General features: G+C 48.8%; 2 protein-coding genes across 4 annotated transcripts in view; one reads left to right on the forward strand and one right to left on the reverse strand.

Annotated features, from left to right (window-relative positions):
* The window catches only part of MAN2B1 (mannosidase alpha class 2B member 1), a 37,061-nt gene extending 28,027 nt beyond the window's left edge, over nt 1-9,034 (reverse strand). Inside the window, exons 1-8 of the mRNA XM_063931162.1 lie at nt 8,817-9,034; nt 6,708-6,810; nt 5,157-5,330; nt 4,872-5,065; nt 3,718-3,850; nt 3,070-3,215; nt 2,409-2,525; nt 1,922-2,004 (exon numbers count right to left, since the gene is read on the reverse strand). Of these exons, the coding sequence (XP_063787232.1) occupies nt 1,922-2,004; nt 2,409-2,525; nt 3,070-3,215; nt 3,718-3,850; nt 4,872-5,065; nt 5,157-5,330; nt 6,708-6,810; nt 8,817-8,918 (1,052 nt within the window). The 5' untranslated portion in view covers nt 8,919-9,034. The remainder of the gene's footprint in view (nt 1-1,921; nt 2,005-2,408; nt 2,526-3,069; nt 3,216-3,717; nt 3,851-4,871; nt 5,066-5,156; nt 5,331-6,707; nt 6,811-8,816) is intronic.
* Nucleotides 9,035-9,049: 15 nt separating this feature from the next.
* Nucleotides 9,050-25,107, forward strand: part of WDR83 (WD repeat domain 83) — a 133,935-nt gene continuing 117,877 nt past the window's right edge. For 2 of the 3 annotated variants that reach the window (XM_063931168.1, XM_063931172.1), the window contains exon 1: nt 9,196-9,550. In XM_063931168.1, coding sequence (XP_063787238.1) covers nt 9,524-9,550 — 27 coding nt within the window. In that variant the 5' untranslated portion in view covers nt 9,196-9,523. Of the gene's footprint in view, nt 9,134-9,195; nt 9,551-25,107 lie in introns of those variants that run through there. The other variant, XM_063931171.1, reaches the window with a different exon arrangement.

Raw genomic sequence — 25,107 nt, forward strand, 5'->3', positions numbered from 1 at the left:
TCATCAGCATAGAGATGATATTGGAAACCAAAAGAACTAATGAGCTTACCTAGTGGAGGACGTATAGAGAGAGGAGAAGAGGACCAAGGACAGAACCTTGGGGTACCCTACAGTTAGTGGAAGTGAGGGGAAGGTGGAGTCATGAGAGGAGACAGAGAAAGAACGGTCAGAAAGGTAGGAGGACAGCCAAGAGAGGGCAGTGTCACGCAGACCAATGGAGTGAAGAATTTGCAGTAGGAGAGGATGGTCCACAGTGTCAAAAGCAGCAGAGAGATCAAGTAGAATAAGTAGAGAGTAGTGTCCCTTAGATTTAGCAGCATGGAGGTCATTGCATACTTTTGTAAGGGCAGTTTCAGTGGAGTGGAGAGGACGGAAGCCAGACTGGAATGGGTCAAGCAGTGAGTGTGAGGAAAGAAAGGAAGTAAGGCGGTTGTAGACAATACGCTCAAGGAGTTTGGAGGCAAAAGGGAGGAGAGAGATGGGTCGGTAGTTGGAAAGAGTGTTTGGATCAAGTGTAGGTTTTTTAAGAATAGGAGAGATGCATGCTTGAAGGCAGAGGGGACAGTGCCTGATAAGAGGGACAGATTGAGAAGGTGGGAAAGATGGGAACAAGCAGAAGGAGAGAGGTAGCGGAGGAGGCGGGAGGGGATAGGGTCAAGTGGGGAGGTGGTGAGGGGACAGGAACGAATGAGGGCCATGACTTCCTCTCCAGATGCATGGGAGAAAGATGTCAGAGTAGGTGCGAGGGATGGGGAGGGTTGGTAAGGGATGGGAGAAAGCTGGTTACTGATAGTCTGGTGTGATGTGATGTCCTGACGTATGGAGTCAATTTTGGATGTGAAGTAAGTGGCAAAGTCAAGAGCAGAGAGTGAGGAAGGGAGACGAGGTGGAGGTGGGCAGAGGAGTGAGTTGAGAGTGGCAAAGAGGCGCCGGGGGTTGGAAGACTGGGAGGAGATGAGGTTCTTGAAGTATGACTGTTTAGCAAGAGAAAGGGCAGCACTGAAGGATGAGAGCATAAGTTTGAAATGGAGGAAGTCTGCCTTAGAGCGTGATTTCCTCCAGTGTCGCTGAGCAGTACGTGAGCATTTTTCCAGATATCTGGTGCATCTGGTGTGCCAGGGTTGAGGTGTTAATTTGCGAGGGTGAATAGTGGTTGGTGGAGCAACAGAGTCAAGAGCAGAAGTAAGGGATGAATTGTATGTGGAAGTGGCTTGTTCAAGGCATGAGAGAGAGAGAGAGAGAGAGAGAGAGAGAGAGAGAGAGAGAGAGAGAGAGAGAGAGAGAGAGAGAGAGAGAGAGAGAGAGAGAGAGAGAATAGGAGAGAGAAGTGAATCAAACAGGGAGGAAAGGAATGTGGTGTCAATAGCCTCAATGTTAGGCTCAGTGATGGTAGCCTTAGGAGGTAGAGATGGGTAAGTCGAGAGAGATAGGTTAAAGGAGAGCAGGTGGTGGTCAGAGAGTGGAAATGGGGAGTTTGAAAAATCAGAAATATCACAGCGGTGAGTGAAGACCAGATCCAGTGAGCTCCCATTCATATGGGAGGGTGAGGAGGTCCACTGGGAGAGACCAAGTGAAGAGGTGAGGTTAAGGAGTTTAGAGGCAGGGAATTGTGTGGGGATGTCAATAGGGATGTTGAAATCGCCTAGTATAATGGAGGGAATGTCAGAAGAGAGGAAGTGAGGAAGCCAGGAAGCAAAGTTGTCGATGAATTTGGAAGCAGTGCCAGGGGGGCGGTAAATGACAGCTACTCTAAGATGTACTGGTTGGAAGAGGCGTATGGCATGGACCTCAAATGTAGAGAATGTATGGGATGGTTCTGGTGGTATGAGTTGGTAGGAGTAACTAGAAGGTAAAAGGACCCCAACACCACCCCCATGGCGACCCCCAGGTCGCACATACACCGCACACGTTCCAGCCTCACCAGCTTAGCGGCACCCGGTTCAGGGCATTCAGGTAACAACTCGGCGTAGAATAGATCACATTCATTTTGCTTCCATTAACTTGCTGGGGAGAAGCAGAGAGAATCCATGTTACAGACCCTGCAGCAGCTCCTTCCCCCTCCCCAGCATAATGTCATAGCCTATCCTATGGCCATTCTGCCGGTTACAGTGCACTTGCAGGACGGGTGCAGCCATTGTGCTCAGGGTTAGGGCAGAGAATGCAGCCTCTCAGTGATGTCAGCAGTACCAGGTGAACCAATAGGCTGCATTCTCTCTAAGTTCCGCTCTGGCCGTCCCCAGCGTGCACGGGTGGCTGATCTTCACCTCCCTCTGCTGCCATTTTATTGCTCAGCTCCATAGTTCCTCTGGTGCAGTGTGGAGACACATGGCCGGCACAGAGGTGAAAGAGCTGCCGATAATCCACAGGGTACATCCACTCACTACAGGGGCGCAGAGCTGCTGCCTCACCTTAGCATTAACCAGATCAATGAGTTTGTCCATGTTCTTGAACCATGGGATGGCGTTCTCGTATTGGAAGTCAGACCCCATTGTCATGACGAGGTGATTGGAGCGGTACTTCTGTGACTAAGATAGAAGAGTTGTGACAGCAGCACATGCATTGTATACGTACAGCCTAGACACATAGGGGGTCATTCCGAGTTGATCATCTTCCCTGACATGCGGGGGGACACCCAGCACAGGGCTAACCTGCCCCGTATGTCAAGCCCCCCCGTCCAAATACAAAAGTATTGCACAGCGGCGATGCTTTAGTATTTGTGGAGTAACTCCCGGCCAGCGCAGCTCCTGCGGCTGGCCGGGAGTTGATTGTCGCCCCCCCCCTCCCCAATGGTCCGGCCACGCCTGCGTTGGCCAGACAGCGCCCTCTAAACGCCACCGTCCAGCCCCCTCCCACCCAGCGACCGCCTCTATCTCAGAGGCGATCGCTAGGCAACGACAGCTGCCATGCGCCGGCACACTGCGGCGCCGGCGCAGTTCCGACCCAATCGCTGCGACGAACGGACAAACTGCAGCGAGCGATCGGGTCGGAATGACCCCCATAATACCTACAGAAGACATATATACACAGCACGGGTACACAAGCCTGATTCCACAGGTCTCCCACCTATACCTGTTTGTCTACGGTCTTCAGGAAAGCATCAACCACAGCATCTACATTATAATCCTCCATCAGCGGATCATCCATAATCGGAGAATCTTCACAAAACTGATCCCAACAAAACCCCTCCGGTGGGTTGTAGCCATTGGGAAGGACACCTGGGGAAGAGGCGAGAATTACCAGTGAACTGTATAGGTTCGGTATTACAGTCACACGTATAATAATCGCGCTCTGACATATTAAGGCTGACCGGGATCCCAGATATACTACATTATATAATGTATAAAACTCAAACCAAAAAGACACCAAAACTTGGTTATGGGTGGACAAACCCGTGGCACTCCAGGTGCTGTGGAACGACACATCCCAGCATGCTTTGTCACAGTTCTACTGCTATGGGATGCTCAAACTGTGCCACAGGTTGCCTACCCATAGACTAGGTCATTAAGGTGAGCTATCAGACACCCACTGGAGAAAAATTCTAGGCTAAAAACTACAAAACTTCTCTATGAACCTCGTACCTCAAACCCAGTCACTGAGCCCTAGTTCGTGTAAAAGCCACTCGCATCTTCTAGACAACGTAAAATTGTATTACACTAAAGCTTTGATAAGTAATCACACATTGTAGCGTATAGTGGTGCAGAGCATCTACTGACGGACCTGTGAAAAGGTCAGCGGTGGGGGGTTCTAGGTCATCGCTCCCCCTCCAAATCATCTCCATTTGTTTTGTCTTCTCTCGATTCTCTTTATCTTGATAATCCAGCCGGCCAAAGAACAGCCCTTCGTACCCCATCTGCCAGACATGGAGGACATTACAGGGAACATTAGGAGAAGGGCTTTTTCCTTCTATCCGGAATATAAATGCAGTTCAGTAAATCATAAGACCAGACACTATCCCCCTGACATACTGTACTTAGTACAGGATACAAGCAAACTGTAAAATTAGGTGGAATTATATTGTTATTACAATGAAATCCCCATTTAAGCACTTTTAAAACATAAAAAGGCAAGAAAACATTACAACATTTTACTGTACAAAAACCCCCCAACAACAACGAAGTAAACAAACATTCTGAAAACGCCAAATTTCAATTCCTCCGCTTTTATAGAGTATCTGCCACTCTGGTAGGATTACTATACTTCTGTCCTATCTGACTAGGACCCCGATTTATCAAGCCTTGGAGAGTAATATTTTGCACGTGATAAAGTACCAACCAATCAGCTCCTAGTTGTCCTTTTTCAAACACAGACTGTAAATTATAGTTCGGAGCTGATTGGCTGGTACTTTATCACCGTGCAATTTACCACTCCCAAAGGCTTGATAAATCTGGGCCTAAATATTTGTGCCATTACTCCAAATAGCAGCACAATATATAATAACAGTAACCAAACAATCGTCGACACCATTCATATCACACACGCCGTTGTTTATATTGACTGCTGTACAATGACATCACACAGGTTTATGCCTGGAGTGCCTCTGCATGTTTACCTGGTGGCACAATTTATTTTCTGTCTGAATTCTAGTCCATACTGAATACAGAAACGGATAGAGACTGATGAAGGGTTTTCTGCACACAGTCTTAAATAACTAGCTCTCTTTCTGTGTGGTTTATGCTGTTATTTGATCCAAACCGAAGCTAAACGTTATCTAAAGTTGGTGTATGTTCAACCAAAAATAGAAAAAGAGGAACCACTTCAATACGTGGGACGACTTGCAGTGCAGTGACGCCAACATACAGCGCCTTTCCTGGAAGGAGAGGAAGTATGGTGGTTATATTAAGACGACACTAGGCCGTAGAGCTTGCACTCACCTGGGCAAACAGTGAAGCCTGTTCCCGGGAGTGTCCAAAAGGATCAATATGCCAGGCCACCCGGGGTCTGCCACACTCCCCAAACGTAGACTGTAGGAACTGCAGGCCCAGGGTCATCTGATCAATAATTGGACTGTAATGCGTTGCAGCTTCATCGTTCATGGTCCAACCGCCATTGATGAACTCCAAGCGCCCTGAGAGACAGACGGACATGGTCGGTGTAATAAATGCACACGGTGACCCAATGACGTGGGGTGGGGGGGGGGGGATAGCATTACTGCTCACCTTCCTGAACGAGCTGCATTACGTCTCTCTGCATGGATGGCTTTTGATGCTTCCACCAGAGCCAAAAAAACGCACTCTCCACGTAAATGAAACGTCTCCTGGGGTCCACGAGCAGCTGCGAAATGACAGAATCCAGGATGTACTGCACCCCTGCATGCTGAATGTTATTACGGCCTGGAAGACACATTAGACATACAACAGATCGGATGCTATCAGAACATGAACGCTGAGTAACACGCTAAGGGTTAATGTACGTATGTGTTCCGGGGTAGGCAAGATAGCAAGCTGTACTTTTTTCCTTGTACGAGATTAGAATCCGACGCTGCCTTACAGAGATCATAGTCCGAGGTGCAGAGACTTCCGCTGACACTACTGGTGTTAATTCTAGCACCCTGCACCTTTCAAAACCCGTGCAGTTCTTTCCTGCCTGGGGTGTCTCTCTCTGCTTTGATGCTTCTAGCACAGTCTGGTCTTTATCTCAGCACTGAGATACAGAGCAGACTGTGGGGCTAATTCAGACCTGATCGCTAAGCTGCGTTCGCAAGGAGATTGAGAGGAAGAAGGCATTTGTGGGTGTCAACTGACCATTTTCTGGGAGTGTTTGGAAAAATGCAGGCGTATCCAAGCATTTACAGGGCGGGTGTCTGACGTCAATTCCGGTCATGAACAGGCTGAAGTGATTGCAGCGGCTGAGTAAGTCCTGGGCTACTCTGACACTGCACAAAGGGGGTCATTCCGAGTTGTTCGCTCGTTGCCGATTTTCGCTATACTGCGATTAGTCGCTTACTGCGCAAAGTTCGCAGAGCGCATGCGCTTAGTTATTTTACACAAACGTTAGGTATTTTACTCACAGCATAATGAAGCTTTTTCATTGCTGTGCTGATCGTAGTGTGATTGACAGGAAGTGGGTGTTTCTGGGCGGAAACTGACCGTTTTATGGGAGTGTGCGGAAGATGCAGGCATTCGAGTTGCAAAACGCAGGAGTGGCTGGAGAAACGGGGGAGTGGCTGGGCGAACGCTGGGTGTGTTTGTGACATCAAACCAGGAACAAAAAGGACCGAGCTGGTCGCAATGGCTGAGTAAGTCTGGAGCTACTCAGAAACTGCGGGGTAATCGTTACGAGAAAATTAGCGAAGCTTTCGTTAGCAATTCTGCTATGCTAAGATACACTCCCAGTAGGCGGAGGCTTAGCGTGTGCAATGCTGCTAAAAGCAGCTAACGAGCGAACAACTCGAAATCACCCCCAAAATCTGTTTGTACAGCTCTACTACACATGCATTCGCACAGCTAAAATACACTCCCCCTGTAGGTGGCGACTATCTGATCGCAGCAGTGCAAAAATCGCCTGCTAGCGATCAGGTCTGAATTAGCCCCTGTGCTAGAAGCACCAAAGCAGACAGACACACCCCAGGCAGGAAAGGGCAACTGTATGGGATTTGAAAGGTGCACGGTGCTAGACTGAACACTAATCATTACTACAGTAATCTTATCTCTCACTTCAGAAGTGTGGTCACCTGTTCCCTTACAGAAGGGTCTCCCAATGCACTTTACCTCCATAGTAATACTGATCCACAGTCTTCAGCCAGCCCACATCATTGTGAGTATGAGGAATGAGATGTACATTTAGAAAGCCATCGGGAGCTGGCGGACAGGTCTATAGAAAGAAAGCCTTGTATAATTATTTGTCCTTCCTCCACCAGCCCCAGCCAGACATGGTCCATTCCTCTCTGTTCATCTAATATTCTTATCCCTGTGTTATTCCATTATCTCTTCTCACCACCCATCACCAGGTCACCCAATCTCATCTCCTCGCCCCCTTTCCACTTCATTATCCCCCACACATAAATACACACTTGCCCCTGAGCCCCTATATCCCCCGCCTCCACACACACATACTGGCCCCTGAGCCCATATATCCCTCACACATACATGCACTGGCGCTGCGCCCCTATATACCACATACATACACACACTGGCCCCTGCGCCTCTATATACCACATACATACACACTGGCCCCTGTGCCCCTATATACCACATACATACACACTGGCCCCTGCGCCCCTATATACCACATACATACACACTGGCCCCTGCGCCCCTATATACCACATACATACACACTGGCCCCTGCGCCCCTATATACCACATACATACACACACTGGTCCCTGCGCCCCTATATACCACATACATACACACACTGGTCCCTGCGCCCCTATATACCACATACATACACACACACACACTCTGGCCCCTGCGCCCCTATATACCACATACATACACACACACACACTCTGGCCCCTGCGCCCCTATATACCACATACATACACTGGCCCCTGCGCACCTATATACCAGATACATACACACACTGGCCCCTGCGCCCCTATATACCACATACATACACACACTGGCCCCTGCGCCCCTATATACCACATACATACACTGGCCCCTGCGCCCCTATATACCACATACATACATACACACACACTGGCCCCTGCCGCCCTATATACCACATACACACACACACACACACACACACACACACTGGCCCCTGCCCCCCTATATACCACATACACACTGGCCCCTGCCCCCCTATATACCACATACATACACACACACTGGCCCCTATATACCACATACACACTGTCCCCTGTCCCCCTATATACCACATACATACACACACTGGCCCCCTATATTCCACATACATACACACACTGGCCCCTGCCCCCCTATATACCACATACATACACACTGGCCCCTGCCCCCCTATATACCACATACATACACACTGGCCCCTGCCCCCCTATATACCACATACATACACTGGCCCCTGCCCCCCTATATACCACATACATACACACACACACTGGCCCCTGCCCCCCTATATACCACATACATACACTGGCCCCTGCGCCCCTATAAACCACATACATACACTGGCCCCTGCGCCCCTATAAACCACATACATACACACTGGCCCCTGCGCCCCTATATACCACATACATACATACACACACTGGCCCCTGCGCACCTATATACCACATACATACACTGGCCCCTGTGCCCCTACATACCACATGCACACACTGGCCCCTGCGCCCCTATAGCCCCCACACACACACCTGCCCCTGTGCCCCTATAGCCCACACACCTGCCCCTGCGCCCCTATAGCCCACACACAACTGGCCCCTGTGCCCCTATAGCCCACACACACACCTGCGCCCCTATAGCCCACACACCTGTCCCTGCGCCCCTAAAGCCCACACACACACTGGCCCCTATAGCCCACACACACACTGGCCCCTATAGCCCACACACACACTGGCCCCTATAGCCCACACACACACTGGCCCCTATAGCCCACACACACCTGCCCCTGCGCCCCTAAAGCCCACACACACACACTGGCCCCAGTAGCTCACACACATACACACACTGGCCCATGCGCTATTACACCCACCCCCACCCCACTGCCTCTGGACCGCTTACCCACCTCCGGCCCCTGCACCCCAATGACTCCTCACTTAGGATTCCTGAGCACCTCCATCCACGCCGACCCCAACCTAGCTGCCTGAACCTCCCCACCCCAAGCTCCTCTCTCCCCGCCACAGTAAATTTACGCTTCCTCCCTCCGCTGACCACAGGTAACCCCGCACACTCGCCTGGTCCCCGCAGCCCGCGCTCCGGTGCACACATTCCGCCAGCAGCAGCGATAAAGGCAGGAGGAGGATCGCACAGCGGCCGCAGCTCCCCATTACCGGCATCCCGCCTGACACTGACAGCGACTCAGAGAGTCGGCACCGGCAGCAGGGGATTTCTAGCTTCAACCGGGGATTTACACAGGATCATGTGATCTGTCATCCCCCGAGCCACGCCCACCCTACCTCCCCAGACAAAGGCAGCCGGCGTCGGTCACGTGACGGACCAGCTGATCAGGCGGATAAACAACGCGGCAGCAGCATGGCTGTGCTCCCTACAGGTTATTATTACAAATAGTGTGTGACATGGACCCAGGGGCTTATGGGAAAGGTCCTCTCCAGGAAGGGTAACTTGACGCTGGCCTGCAGCATAGCGCCATCCTCAGCTGATACAGTGCAGCATGGCTGCCAGGCAATTACTGACACAATAATACTGACCCACCACAAGGGGTAATGAGAGCACTACTGGCGATATTACCTCATGAGACCCATGTATAACAAGTTACTGCTAGCCCCTGACCCAGGGTTGGAGACTGGCCCACAGGGGAAACCTATGGCGGACACCACTACATGAGGGATGCAGTCAGGATCCCGGCAGCCAGATAACCGACACTGGAATACCGACATCCCGAATAGGTAGACATCTCAGCGTCGGAATCCCGGGATGTCGAATGTCCTCACACCGCGCCACTGAGGAGGTAAGCCGGGGGGGAGGTTAGGTTTAGGCTGCGGGTGGAAGGTTAGGGTTAGGCAGCACCCCGGGAGGGTTAGGGTGCAGGGAGGGTGGGTGGGGTTAGGGTTAAGCACCCCCCTCTGAGGGTTAGGGTTAGGCAGCGGGGGTGGGAGGTTAGGTTTAGGCACTGACAAGGGGAAGGCAGGGTTAGGCAGCCGGTAGGGAGGGTTAGGGGGGGTAAGGGAGAGGGTATAGCACCCCTTACCCCTGTTGGTTTCTGCGCAATTAGGATCCCGATGTCGGTATTTCAAACATCGGGATCCTGCCCACCGGCTTCCCGTACTGATTCCCTACATGACTATAGTGTATTTTCTTCAGTGTATTACGGTTAATAATCTGGTACATGTATATATTTATGAAGGGGCCCAGACCATGCGCTCTCTAATGGTTAGTCAAACCTCTGGAGACTGGCCACACACGTAAACATGGTCATCGACAAATGCATTCCCCCAGTGGGCCCAATATGCCCCAGTTCAACACTGGCCTGAGCCAAAACTCTCAGGGACATTTGGCCATAGCCTAGCTGGCATTGCATGATCATATTTCTGTAGGATAAGATGCATCAGATACATCCAATTACTGGATTGCGAGCCTCGCTTATTATAATTGTTTACTCTGGAGTTTTGACTATAAAAATGAATAGAATAATACAAAGATGGTATTTCTAACATATTCTTTGTATTTTTCATATACTTTATACAGTCAAAACTCTATTGCACACGTTAGTACGACAGGAAAGGCTCTGCCTCACCCCACCACACGTCACTGCTTACCGGGATCTGTCGCGATGCTGCTGTTGGCATTCTGATCATAGAAATCCTGACCGCCGGGATTCCGAATCCATCCCGTCCATAGCCTGGTATCATTTTTATTATGTAACACAATGTACAATGAATGTTCTGTGCCTCACACAAGTCATTCCGTCTGCTACACATAAAAGTGGTCACAATCTTGATCTTGTCTTCCAGATTGGATTAGAAGTCTCTGACCTATTAATAAACCCAGTCACATGGTCAGACTACCGCCTAATTTGGTTCTCAGTGGCAACCCCTCAAATTAGATCTTTGCCCATGGAGTTGACCAGGCATCGTCCAAAGAGGGGTATAACGCCCCCAGGCTCTTGCAGCACACCTGGATCTGTGTGCGTTATTGGATGCCTGTGAAGATCCCTGTTCCCCAGTCCATTACTATAATAGGGATGTGACGGCTGAAATTAATATTAAACATAGAAACATAGAATTTGACGGCAGATAAGAACCACTTGGCCCATCTAGTCTGCCCCTTTTTTTTATCCTTTAGGCAATCTCAACCCTTTTTGAACCTTAATTCTTTGTAAGGATATTCATATGCCTATCCCAAGCATGTTTAAATTGCTCTACAGTCTTAGCCTCTGCCACCTCTGATGGGAGGCTATTCCACTTATCTACTACCCCTTCTGTGAAGTAATTTTTCCTTAAATTTCCCCTGAACCCCCCCCCCCCTCCAGTCTCAGTGTATGTCCTCGAGTTCTAATACGTCTTTTCCTTTGAAGAATGTTTCCCTCCTGAACTTTGTTAAGACACTTGATATATTTGCAAGTTTCTATCATGTCCCCCCTTTCCCTTCTCTCCTCCAAACTATACATGTTAAGATCTTTTAGCCTTTCCGGATAAGTTTTGTGATGTAGGCCATGCACCATTTTAGTTGCCCTTCTTTGTACACTCTCTAATGTATTTATATCTTTCTGGAGATATGGTCTCCAGAACTGGACACCGTATTCCAGATGGGGACGCACCAATGACCTATACAGTGGCATTATTACTTCTCTTTTCCTGCTACTGATTCCTCTCCCTATGCAACCAAGCATCTGACTTGCCTTCCTCATTGCTTTGTTGCATTGCTTTCCTGCCCTCAAGTCACTTGAAATAGTGACTCCTAAATCCCTTTCCTCCTCAGTAGTTTCCATTATAGTACCCTTGAGTCTATATTTAGCCTTTGGGTTTTTGAGACCCAAGTGCATGATTTTGTATTTTTTAGCATTAAACTGTAGTTGCCACGTTCTTGACCATTTCTCAAGCCTACCTAGGTCATCAATCATTTGTTTTACACCTCCCGGTGTGTCTACCCTGTTGCATATCTTTGTATCATCTGCAAAAAGGCATACCTTCTCTTCAATACCATCTGCAATGTCACCAACAAAGATATTAAAGAGAACTGGACCAAGTACAGATCCCTGGGGTACCCCACTGGTAACATTTCCCTCCATAGATTGAACTTCATTCACTACAACTGTCTGTTTCCTATCCTGCAACCAGGTTCTTATCCATTAAACCGTTTTATAATCCACCCCCACGCTTTCAAGTTTATTTATCAGTCTGCGATGTGGGACAGTGTCAAATGCCTTACTAAAGTCTAGATATGCTACATCTACAGCTCCCCCTTGATCTATTATTTTCGTCACAGAGTCAAAAAAGTCAATAAGATTTGTTTGGCATGATCTCCCACCAGTAAATCCATGCTGTTTTGGATCCTGTAAGTTGTTTAAAATATTCCACAACTCTTTCTTTTAATAGTTTGTCCATTACTTTCCCTACTACTGATGTAATGCTTACTGGTCTGTAGTTACTTGCTTCTTCCTTTCTTCCACTTTTGTGCAGTGGAACTACATTTGCTCTTTTCCAGTCCTCTGGAATAGCACCTGTATTTAGTGACTGGTTAAATAATTCTGTTAAAGGTGTAACCAGCACATCTTTTAGCTCTTTGAGTATCCTTGGGTGTATCCCATCTGGTCCCATTGATTTATCCACTTTTAGTTTTGAAAGTTCTGTTAGGACCTTCTCCTCTGTAAATGTACTTTCATCTGCCTTATTTTTATGAATGTCCTTGCAACTTAACTGTGGCCCCATCCCTTCCTCTGTAGTAAATACTGAGCAAAAATAATTATTTAGGTGATCTGCTATTGCCTTGTCTCCCTCCACCAAATGCTTACTCTCTGTCTTAAGTCTTATTATTCCTCCATTTGATTTTCTCCTTTCGCTTATATACTTAAAAAAAGTTTTGCCCCCTTTATCTACTGACTGGGCCATTTTCTCCTCAGCTTCTGCCTTTGCACGTCTGATCACTTTCTTAGCATCCTTCCGTCTCTCAAGATACACCTCTTTGTCGTTATTATTTTGAGCCTGTTTGTATTTCCTAAAAGCCATCTTTTTTGCTTTCACACTAGTTGCTACTTCTTTTGTGAACCACATTGGCTTTCTTTTCCTGGTGTTTTTCCTAACCCTTTTGATACAAAGGTCTGTTGCCCTTAGTATTGCACTTTGCAGTTTTTCCCACCTCTCCTGCACTCCTTCCAAGTTCCTCCAGTCCACCAATGAATCACTTAAACATCTCCCCATTTTCTCTGACGTCCTAAGTGGATGCTGGGGACTCCGTCAGGACCATGGGGGAATAGCGGCTCCGCAGGAGACAGGGCACAAAAGTAAAAGCTTTAGGATCAGGTGGTGTGCACTGGCTCCTCCCCCTATGACCCTCCTCCAAGCCTCAGTTAGGTTTTTGTGCCCGGCCGAGAAGGGTGCAATCTAGGTGGCTCTCCTAAAGAGCTGCTTAGAGTAAAAGTTTTGTTAGGTTTTTTATTTTCAGTGAGTCCTGCTGGCAACAGGCTCACTGCAACGAGGGACTTAGGGGAGAAGAAGTGAACTCACCTGCGTGCAGGATGGATTGGCTTCTTAGGCTACTGGACACTAGCTCCAGAGGGACGATCACAGGTACAGCCTGGATGGGTCACCGGAGCCGCGCCGCCGACCCCCTTGCAGATGCTGAAGAGAGAAGAGGTCCAGAAATCGGCGGCTGAAGACTTCTCAGTCTTCATGAGGTAGCGCACAGCACTGCAGCTGTGCGCCATTGCTCTCAGCACACTTCACACCAACAGTCACTGAGGGTGCAGGGCGCTTGGGGGGGCGCCCTGGGCAGCAATGAAAGTACCTATGCTGGCTAAAAATACATCACATATAGCCCCTGGGGCTATATGGATGTATTTAACCCCTGCCAGGTTGTCAGAAAAACGGGAGAAGAAGCCCGCCGAAAAGGGGGCGGGGCCTATTCTCCTCAGCACACAGCGCCATTTTCCTACACAGCTCCGCTGCTAGGAAGGCTCCCAGGCTCTCCCCTGCACTGCACTACAGAAACAGGGTTAAAACAGAGAGGGGGGGCACTTATTTGGCGATATTATTATATATTAAGATGCTATAAGGGAAAACACTTATATAAGGTTGTCCCTGTATAATATAGCGTTTTGGTGTGTGCTGGCAAACTCTCCCTCTGTCTCCCCAAAGGGCTAGTGGGGTCCTGTCCTCTATCAGAGCATTCCCTGTGTGTGTGCTGTGTGTCGGTACGTGTGTGTCGACATGTATGAGGACGATGTTGGTGAGGAGGCGGAGCAATTGCCTGTAATGGTGATGTCACTCTCTAGGGAGTCGACACCGGAATGGATGGCTTATTTAGGGAATTACGTGATAATGTCAACACGCTGCAAGGTCGGTTGACGACATGAGACGGCCGGCAAACCAATTAGTACCTGTCCAGGCGTCTCAAACACCGTCAGGGGCTTTAAAACGCCCATTTACCTCAGTCGGTCGACACAGACACGGACACTGACTCCAGTGTCGACGGTGAAGAAACAAACGTATTTTCCATTTGGGCCACACGTTACATGTTAAGGGCAATGAAGGAGGTGTTACATATTTCTGATACTACAAGTACCACAAAAGAGGGTATTATGTGGGGTGTGAAAAAACTACCTGTAGTTTTTCCTGAATCAGATAAATTAAATGAAGTGTGTGATGATGCGTGGGTTTCCCCCGATAGAAAATTATTGGCGTTATACCCTTTCCCGCCAGAAGTTAGGGCGCGTTGGGAAACACCCCTTAGGGTGGATAAGGCGCTCACACGCTTATCAAAACAAGTGGCGTTACCGTCTCCAGATACGGCCGCCCTCAAGGAGCCAGCTGATAGGAGGCTGGAAAATATCCTAAAAAGTATATACACACATACTGGTGTTATACTGCGACCAGCGATCGCCTCAGCCTGGATGTGCAGCGCTGGGGTGGCTTGGTCGGATTCCCTGACTGAAAATATTGATACCCTTGACAGGGACAGTATTTTATTGACTATAGAGCAGTTAAAGGATGCATTTCTATATATGCGAGATGCACAGAGGGATATTTGCACTCTGACATCAAGAGTAAGTGCGATGTCCATATCTGCCAGAAGATGTTTATGGACACGACAGTGGTCAGGTGATGCAGATTCCAAACGGCACATGGAAGTATTGCCGTATAAAGGGGAGGAGTTATTTGGGGTCGGTCCATCGGACCTGGTGGCCACGGCAACAGCTGGAAAATCCACCTTTTTTACCCCAAGTCACATCTCAGCAGAAAAAGACACCGTCTTTTCAGCCTCAGTCCTTTCGTCCCCATAAGGGCAAGCAGGCAAAAGGCCAGTCATATCTGCCCAGGGATAGAGGAAAGGGAAGAAGACTGCAGCAGGCAGCCCATTCCCAGGAACAGAAGCCCTCCACCGCTTTTGCCAAGTCCTCAGCATGACGCTGGGGCCGTACAAGCGGACTCAGGTGCGGTGGGGGGTCGTCTCAAGAGTTTCAGCGCGCAGTGGGCTCACTCGCAAGTGGACCCCTGGATCCTACAAGTAGTATCCCAGGGGTACAGATTGGAAATTCGAGACGTCTCCCCCTCGCAGGTTCCTGAAGTCTGCTTTACCAACGTCTCCCTCCGACAGGGAGGCAGTATTGGAAACAATTCACAAGCTGTATTCCCAGCAGGTGATAATCAAAGTACCCCTCCTACAACAAGGAAAGGGGTATTATTCCACACTATATTGTGGTACTGAAGCCAGACGGCTCGGTGAGACCTATTCTAAATCTAAAATATTTGAACACTTACATACAAAGGTTCAAATCAAGATGGAGTCACTCAGAGCAGTGATAGCGAACCAGGAAGAAGGGGACTATATGGTGTCCCTGGACATCAAGGATGCTTACCTCCATGTCCCAATTTGCCCTTCTCACCAAGGGTACCTCAGGTTCGTGGTACAAAACTGTCACTATCAGTTTCAGACGCTGCCGTTTGGATTGTCCACGGCACCCCGGGTCTTTACCAAGGTAATGGCCGAAATGATGATTCTTCTTCAAAGAAAAGGCGTCTTAATTATCCCTTACTTGGACGATCTCCTGATAAGGGCAAGGTCCAGAGAACAGTTGGAGGTCGGAGTAGCACTATCTCAAGTAGTTCTACGACAGCACGGGTGGATTCTAAATATTCCAAAATCGCAGCTGTCTCCGACGACACGTCTGCTGTTCCTAGGGATGATTCTGGACACAGTCCAGAAAAAGGTGTTTCTCCCGGAGGAGAAAGCCAGGGAGTTATCCGAGCTAGTCAGGAACCTCCTAAAACCAGGAAAAGTGTCAGTGCATCATTGCACAAGGGTCCTGGGAAAAATGGTGGCTTCTTACGAAGCGATTCCATTCGGCAGATTTCACGCAAGAACTTTTCAGTGGGATCTGCTGGAAAAATGGTCCGGATCGCATCTTCAGATGCATCAGCGGATAACCCTGTCTCCAAGGACAAGGGTGTCTCTTCTGTGGTGGCTGCAGAGTGCTCATCTACTAAAGGGCCACAGATTCGGCATTCAGGACTGGGTCCTGGTGACCACGGATGCCAGCCTGAAAGGCTGGGGAGCAGTCACACAAGGAAAAAATTTCCAGGGAGTGTGATCAAGTCTGGAGACTTCTCTCCACATAAATATACTGGAGCTAAGAGCAATTTACAATGCTCTAAGCTTAGCAAGACCTCTGCTTCAAGGTCAGCCGGTATTGATCCAGTGGGACAACATCACGGCAGTCGCCCACGTAAACAGACAGGGCGGCACAAGAAGCAGGAGGGCAATGGCAGAAACTGCAAGGATTCTTCGCTGGGCGGAAAATCATGTGATAGCACTGTCAGCAGTGTTCATTCCGGGAGTGGACAACTGGGAAGCAGACTTCCTCAGCACGACCTCCACCCGGGAGAGTGGGGACTTCATCGGGAAGTCTTCCACATGATTGTGAACCGTTGGGAAAGACCAAAGGTGGACATGATGGCGTCCCGCCTGAACAAAAAACTGGACAGGTATTGCGCCAGGTCAAGAGACCCTCAGGCAATAGCTGCGGACGTTCTGGTAACACCGTGGGTGTACCAGTCGGTGTATGTGTTCCCTCCTCTGCTTCTCATACCTAAGGTACTGAGAATTATAAGACGTAGAGGAGTAAGAACTATACTCGTGGCTCCGGATTGGCCAAGAAGGACTTGGTACCCGGAACTTCAAGAGATGCTCACAGAGGACTCATGGCCTCTGCCGCTAAGAAGGGACTTGCTTCAGCAAGTACCATGTCTGTTCCAAGACTTACCGCGGCTGCGTTTGACGGCATGGCGGTTGAACGCCGGATCCTAAGGGAAAAAGGCATTCCGGAAGAGGTCATTCCTACCCTGGTCAAAGCCAGGAAGGAGGTGACCGCACAACATTATCACCACATGTGGCGAAAATATGTTGCGTGGTGTGAGGCCAGGAAGGCCCCACGAAGAAATTTCAACTCGGTCGATTCCTGCATTTCCTGCAAACAGGGGTGTCTATGGGCCTCAAATTGGGGTCCATTAAGGTTCAAATTTCGGCCCTGTCGAGTTTCTTCCAGAAAGAATTGGCTTCAGTTCCTGAAGTCCAGAAGTTTGTCAAGGGAGTACTGCATATACAACCCCCTTTTGTGCCTCCAGTGGCACTGTGGGATCTCAACGTAGTTCTGGGATTCCTCAAATCACATTGGTTTAAACCGCTCAAATCTGTGGATTTGAAATATCTCACATGGAAAGTGACCATGATGTTGGCCCTGGCCTCGGCCAGGCGAGTGTCAGAATTGGCGGCTTTGTCTCACAAAAGCCCATATCTGATTGTCCATTCGGACAGGGCAGAGCTGCGGACTCGTCCCCAGTTTCTCCCTAAGGTGGTGTCAGCGTTTCACCTGAACCAGCTTATTGTGGTACCTGCGGCTACTAGGGACTTGGAGGACTCCAAGTTGCTAGATGTTGTCAGGGCCCTGAAAATATAGGTTTCCAGGACGGCTGGAGTCAGGAAAACTGACTTGCTGTTATCCTGTATGCACCCAACAAACTGGGTGCTCTTGCTTCTAAGCAGACGATTGCTAGTTGGATGTGTAGTACAATTCAGCTTGCACATTCTGTGGCAGGCCTGCCACAGCCAAAATATGTAAATGCCCATTCCACAAGGAAGGTGGGCTCATCTTGGGCGGCTGCCCGAGGGGTCTCGGCTTTACAACTTTGCCGAGCTGCTACTTGGTCAGGGGCACACCCTGGCTGAGGAGGACCTGGAGTTCTCTCACTCGGTGCTGCAGAGTCATCCGCACTCTCCCGCCCGTTTGGGAGCTTTGGTATAATCCCCATGGTCCTGACGGAGTCCCCAGCATCCACTAGGACGTCAGAGAAAATAAGAATTTACTTACCGATAATTCTATTTCTCGTAGTCCGTAGTGGATGCTGGGCGCCCATCCCAAGTGCGGATTGTCTGCAATACTTGTACATAGTTATTGTTACAAAAATCGGGTTATTATTGTTGTGAGCCATCTTTTCAGAGGCTCCGCTGTTATCATGCTGTTAACTGGGTTCAGATCACAGGTTGTACAGTGTGATTGGTGTGGCTGGTATGAGTCTTACCCGGGATTCAAAATCCTTCCTTATTGTGTACGCTCGTCCGGGCACAGTATCCTAACTGAGGCTTGGAGGAGGGTCATAGGGGGAGGAGCCAGTGCACACCACCTGATCCTAAAGCTTTTACTTTTGTGCCCTGTCTCCTGCGGAGCCGCTATTCCCCCATGGTCCTGACTGAGTCCCCAGCATCCACTACGGACTACGAGAAATAGAATTATCGGTAAGTAAATTCTTATTTTTGCAAAGTCAGCATTTCTAAAATCCAACACCTTTATTTTGGTGTGACAGGAGTTGGATCCTGTCTTTATACTAAACCACACTGCTTAATGATCACTGGATCCCAGGTGCTCACCCACATATATGTCGGATATCCTATCACCATTTGTAAGAATTAAATCTAATATTGAGTCTTTGCAAGTGGGCTGCCTCACCAATTGCTTGAGAGATGCTCCATGTAAGGAATTTAAAAATTTGCCACTTGTAGCTGAACTTGCAAAAGACCCCTCCCAATTTACATCAGGTAAATTAAAGTCTCCCATGATTATGACTTATCCCTTTAAAGTCATTTTAGTGATGTCCAATAATAGGTTCCTGTCCAAATCCTGCCCCTGGCCTGGTGGTCTATAGATCACCCCTATGCGAATAATGTCCTTCTCCCCGGTTTCTATGGTGACCCAAAGGGCCTCAGTTTTGTCTTCAATATTTTGTATTAAAGTAGCATTTATGCTTTTTTTCACATACATTGCTACCCCTCCTTCTATTCTTCCTATTCTATCCTTCCTAAATAAATTGTATCCTGGTATAGCTATGTCCCAGTCATGATTCTCATTGCACCATGACTCTGTAATTGCGACAAAATCCAGGTTATCCCTTGTCATTATCGCAATTAGTTCTGGAATTTTGTCTCCCAAGCTCCTAGCATTTGCACTCATAGCTTTAAGAATTTTGTCTGTGCATTTGTTATTAGTAGCCATGTCCAGACCATACAAAATAAATTACAAGTTTAAAGTTGAAATTACCTGTTTGGGGATGTTGCTCAGTGTTTGGTATTTTTTTTTTTTTACTAATCAGGAACCACACTGTGTCCTTTACACCATGACTACACCTCACTAAATGTAAAGATATAGTACACCTGACCACAATAATGATCAAAGGTGGTAAACACCAGTGAACATGAAATAATAAACTTTCACTGTGCAACTTCCCCACACATACAATGCCAATTACAAGGCAATCATTACATAAAAAAACATACATGAGTCTGCATAAGAGAGAGCTGTAGTGAGCAGTTTGGGGATGTCTTTTCATAGTGTAAAAAGACAGATAACATTGGTACAGTTGAGAATTCAGATGTTTTTGGTAAGCAATAGACATAAATTTGAGTAGTTGCGGATGAAATGTAAAGATCTTGTTGCGTTCCTATCACAGATTTAAGTTATAAGTATGGGTTACTCAGGCTGGAGTAGTTGGATGTGTAGAGGAATTGGACTCACATATGTTTGAAAGCTGTCCTTTAGTGGTTCAGATTGTGGATAGATTGTTCTTCTGTTTTCCTTCAGTTTAACGTCGGTGTAATGTCAAAATTATGTTTAAACTTGTAGTTATCCTTTGAATAATGTCCTTTGAAGTAATGGCCAGCAAGCCTACGGCCCAAGCCTTTCTGATGCTCTTTAAGTAATATATATTATTGCCCCTGTGCGTATACGGCAGTGATTTTCAACCTTTTCTCTGACGTCCTAGTGGATGCTGGGAACTCCGTAAGGACCATGGGGAATAGCGGCTCCGCAGGAGACTGGGCACAAAAGTAAAGCTTTAGGACTACCTGGTGTGCACTGGCTCCTCCCCCCATGACCCTCCTCCAAGCCTCAGTTAGATTTTTGTGCCCGGCCGAGAAGGGTGCACACTAGGGGCTCTCCTGAGCTTCTTAGTGAAAGTTTAGTTTTAGTTTTTTTATTTTCAGTGAGACCTGCTGGCAACAGGCTCACTGCATCGAGGGACTAAGGGGAGAAGAAGCGAACTCACCTGCGTGCAGAGTGGATTGGGCTTTTTAGGCTACTGGACACCATTAGCTCCAGAGGGACCGAACACAGGCCCAGCCTCGGAGCTCGGTCCCAGAGCCGCGCCGCCGGCCCCCTTACAGAGCCAGAAGCAAGAAGAGGTCCGGAAAAATCGGCGGCAGAAGACATCCTGTCTTCACCAAGGTAGCGCACAGCATTGCAGCTGTGCGCCATTGCTCCTCAGCACACTTCACTCTTCGGTCACTGAGGGTGCAGGGCGCTAGGGGGGGGCGCCCTGAGCAGCAATAAAAACACCTTGGCTGGCGAAAATACATCACATATAGCCCCCAGGGCTATATGGATGAATTTTAACCCCTGCCAGATTCCACAGAAAAACGGGAGAAAAGGCCGCCGAGAAGGGGGCGGAGCCTATCTCCTCAGCACACTGGCGCCATTTTCTCTCACAGCTCCGTTGGAGGGAAGCTCCCTGGCTCTCCCCTGCAGTTACTACACTACAGAAAGGGGTTAAAAAAGAGAGGGGGGCACTAATTAGGCGCAGTATAACAATACAGCAGCTATAAGGGGAAAAACACTTATATAAGGTTATCCCTGTATATATATATATAGCGCTCTGGTGTGTGCTGGCATACTCTCCCTCTGTCTCCCCAAAGGGCTAGTGGGGTCCTGTCCTCTATCAGAGCATTCCCTGTGTGTGTGCTGTGTGTCGGTACGTTGTGTCGACATGTATGAGGAGGAAAATGAGGTGGAGGCGGAGCAATTGCCTGTAACAGAGATGTCACCCCCTAGGGAGTCGACACCTGAGTGGATGAGCTTATGGAAGGAATTATGTGAAAGTGTCAGCTCTTTACAAAAGATTGATGACATGAGACAGCCGGCGACTCAGCCTGTGCCTGTCCAGGTGTCTCAAAAGCCATCTGGGGCTCTAAAACGCCCGTTACCGCAGATGGCAGATACAGACGCCGACACGGATACTGACTCCAGTGTCGACGATTAAGAGACGAATGTGACTTCCAGTAGGGCCACACGTTACATGATTGAGGCTATGGTAAATGTTTTTACACATTTCTGATAATACCAGTACCACTAAAAAGGGTATTAGGTTGGCTGAGAAAAAACTGCCTGTAGTTTTTCCTGCATCTGAGGAATTAAATGAAGTGTGTGATGATGCGTGGGTTTCCCCCGATAAAAACTGTTAATTCCTAAAAAGTTATTAGCATCATACCCCTTCCCGCCAGAGGATAGGGCACGTTGGGAAACACCCCTTAGGGTGAATAAAGCGCTCACACGCTTGTCTAAACAGGTGGCACTACCGTCCCCGGATACGGCCGCCCTTAAGGAACCTGCTGACAGAAAGCAGTAAAATATCCTAAAATGTATATACACTCACACGGGTGTGATACTGCGACCAGCAATCGCCTCAGCCTGGATGTGCAGTGCTGGGGTGGCTTGGTCGGATTCCCTGACTGACAAGATTGATACCCTAGATAGGGACAGTATATTACTAACTATAGAGCATTTAAAAGATGCATTTCTATATATGCGTGATGCACAGAGGGATATTTGCCGACTAGCATCAAGAGTAAGTGCGCTGTCCATTTCTGCCAGAAGAGGGTTATGGACAAGACAGTGGTCAGGTGATGATGATTCCAAAAGGTATATGGAAGTATCGCCTTATAAAAGGGAGGAGTTATTTGGGGTAGGTCTAACAGACCTGGTGGCCACTGGAAAATCCACATTTTTACCCCAGGTAGCTTCTCAACCTAAGAAGACGCCGTATTATCAGGCGCAGTCCTTTCGGCCCCATAAGGACAAGCGGGCAAAAGGCGCCTCATTTCTGCCCCGTGGCAGAGGGAGAGGAAAAAGGCTGCAGCAAACAGCCAATTCCCAGGAACAAAAGCCCTCTCCCGCCTCCGCAAAGTCCTCAGCATGACGCTGGGGCTTTACAAGCGGTCTCAGGCACGGTGGGGGCCCGTCTCAAGAAATTCGAGACGTCTCCCCCTCGCCGTTTCATAAAGTCTGCTTTACCGACGTCTCCCTCAGACAGGGAGACAGTATTGCAAGCCATTCACAGGCTGTATTCCCAGCAGGTGATAATCAAGGTACCCCTCCTGCAACAGGGAAAGGGGTACTATTCCACACTATTGTGGTACCGAAGCCGGACGGCTCGGTAAGACCATTTTTAAATCTAAAATCCTTGAACACTTACATACAAAGGTTCAAATTCAAGATGGAGTCACTCAGAGCAGTGATTGCAAACCTGGAAGAAGGGGACTATATGGTCTCTCTGGACATCAAAGATGCTTACCTACATGTCCCAATTTACCCTTCTCCAAGGGTACCTCAGGTTTGTGGTACAGAACTGTCACTATCAGTTTCAGACGCTGCCGATTGGATTGTCCACGGCACCCCGGGTCTTTACCAAGGTAATGGCCGAAATGATGATACTCCTTCGAAAGAAGGGAGTTTTAGTTATCCCTTACTTGGACGATCTCCTGATAAGGGCAAGATCCAGGGAACACTTGGAAGTCGGGGTAGCACTATCTCAGATAGTGCTGCGGCAGCACGGTTGGATTCTCAATATTCCAAAATCGCAGCTGATCCCGACGACACGCCTTCTATTCCTAGGGATGATCCTGGACACAGTCCGGAAAAAGGTGTTTTCTCCCGGAGGAGAAAGCCAGGGGGTTATCCGAACTAGTCAGAAACCTCCTAAAACCAGGCCAAGTGTCAGTGGTGCACAAGGGTCCTGGGAAAAATGGTGGCTTCCTACGAAGAAATTCCATTCGGCAGATTCCACGCAAGAACTTTCCAGTGGGACCTGCTGGACAAATGGTCCGGATCGCATCTTCAGATGCATCAGCGGATAACCCTGTCACCAAAGACAAGGGTGTCTCTCCTGTGGTGGTTGCAGAGTGCTCATCTTCTAGAGGGCCGCAGATTCGGCATTCAGGACTGGGTCCTGGTGACCACGGATGCCAGCCTGAGAGGCTGGGGAGCAGTCACACAGGGAAAAAATTTCCAGGGCTTGTGGTCAAGCCTGGAGACATCACTTCACATAAATATTTTGGAGCTAAGGGCCATTTACAATGCCCTAAGCCAAGCAATACCTCTGCTTCAAGGTCAGCCGGTGCTGATCCTGTCGGACAATATCACGGCAGTCGCCCACGTAAACAGACAGGGCGGCACAAGAAGCAGGAGGGCAATGGCAGAAGCTGCAAGGATTTTTCGCTGGGCGGAAAATCATGTGATAGCACTGTCAGCAGTGTTCATTCCGGGAGTGGACAACTGGGAAGCAGACTTCCTCAGCAGGCACAACCTCCACCCAGGAGAGTGGGGACTTCACCCAGAAGTCTTCCACATGATTGTAAACCATTGGGAAAAACCAAAGGTGGACATGATGGCGTCCCGCCTAAACAAAAAATTGGACAGGTATTGCGCCAGGTCAAGGGACCCTCAGGCAATAGCTGTGGACGCTCTGGTAACACCGTGGGTGTACCAGTCAGTATATGTGTTCCCTCCTCTTCCTCTCATACCAAAAGTACTGAGAATTATAAGAAGGAGGGGAGTAAGAACTATACTCGTGGCTCCGGATTGGCCAAGAAGGACTTGGTACCCGGAACTTCAAGAGATGCTCACGGAGGACCCGTGGCCTCTACCTCTAAGAAGGGACCTGCTCCAGCAAGGACCCTGTCTATTCCAAGACTTTGAACGCCGGATCCTGAAGGAAAAAGGCATTCCGGATGAAGTCATCCCTACCCTGGTCAAGCCAGGAAGGATGTAACCGCAAAGCATTATCACCGCATTTGGCGAAAATATGTTGCGTGGTGCGAGGCCAGTAAGGCCCCGATGGAGGAATTTCAACTAGGTCGATTCCTGCATTTCCTGTAAACAGGAGTGTCTATGGGCCTAAAATTGGGGTCCATTAAGGTTCAAATTTCGGCCCTGTCGATTTTCTTCCAGAAAGAACTGGCTTCAGTTCCTGAAGTTCAGACGTTTGTCAAGGGGGTACTGCATATACAGCCTCCTTTTGTGCCTCCAGTGGCACCTTGGGATCTCAATGTAGTTTTGGGGTTCCTAAAATCACATTGGTTGAACCACTCACCACTGTGGACTTAAAATATCTCACATGGAAAGTGGTAATGCTGTTGGCCCTGGCTTCAGCCAGGCGTGTCTCAGAATTGGCGGCTTTATCCTATAAAAGCCCTTACCTAATTTTTTCATACGGACAGGGCAGAATTGAGGACTCGTCCTAAATTTCTCCCTAAGGTGGTTTCAGCGTTTCACTTGAACCAGCCTATTGTGGTACCTGCGGCTACTAGGGACTTGGAGGACTCCAAGTTGCTGGACGTAGTCAGGGCCCTGAAAATATAAGTTTCCAGGACGGCTGGAGTCAGAAAATCTGACTCGCTGTTTATCCTGTATGCACCCAACAAGCTGGGTGCTCCTGCTTCTAAGCAGACTATTGCTCGTTGGATTTGTAGTACAATTTAGCTTGCACATTTTGTGGCAGGCCTGCCACAGCCAAAATCTGTAAAAGCCCATTCCACAAGGAAGGTGGGCTCATCTTGGGCGGCTGCCCGAGGGGTCTCGGCTATACAACTTTGCCGAGCAGCTACTTGGTCAGGGGCAAACACGTTTGCTAAATTCTACAAATTTGATACCCTGGCTGAGGAGGACCTGGAGTTCTCTCATTCGGTGCTGCAGAGTCATCCGCACTCTCCCGCCCGTTTGGGAGCTTTGGTATAATCCCCATGGTCCTT

This window comes from Pseudophryne corroboree, chromosome 6 (assembly GCF_028390025.1).
Source record: "Pseudophryne corroboree isolate aPseCor3 chromosome 6, aPseCor3.hap2, whole genome shotgun sequence".
In the NCBI taxonomy this organism is placed as follows: Eukaryota; Metazoa; Chordata; class Amphibia; order Anura; family Myobatrachidae; genus Pseudophryne; species Pseudophryne corroboree.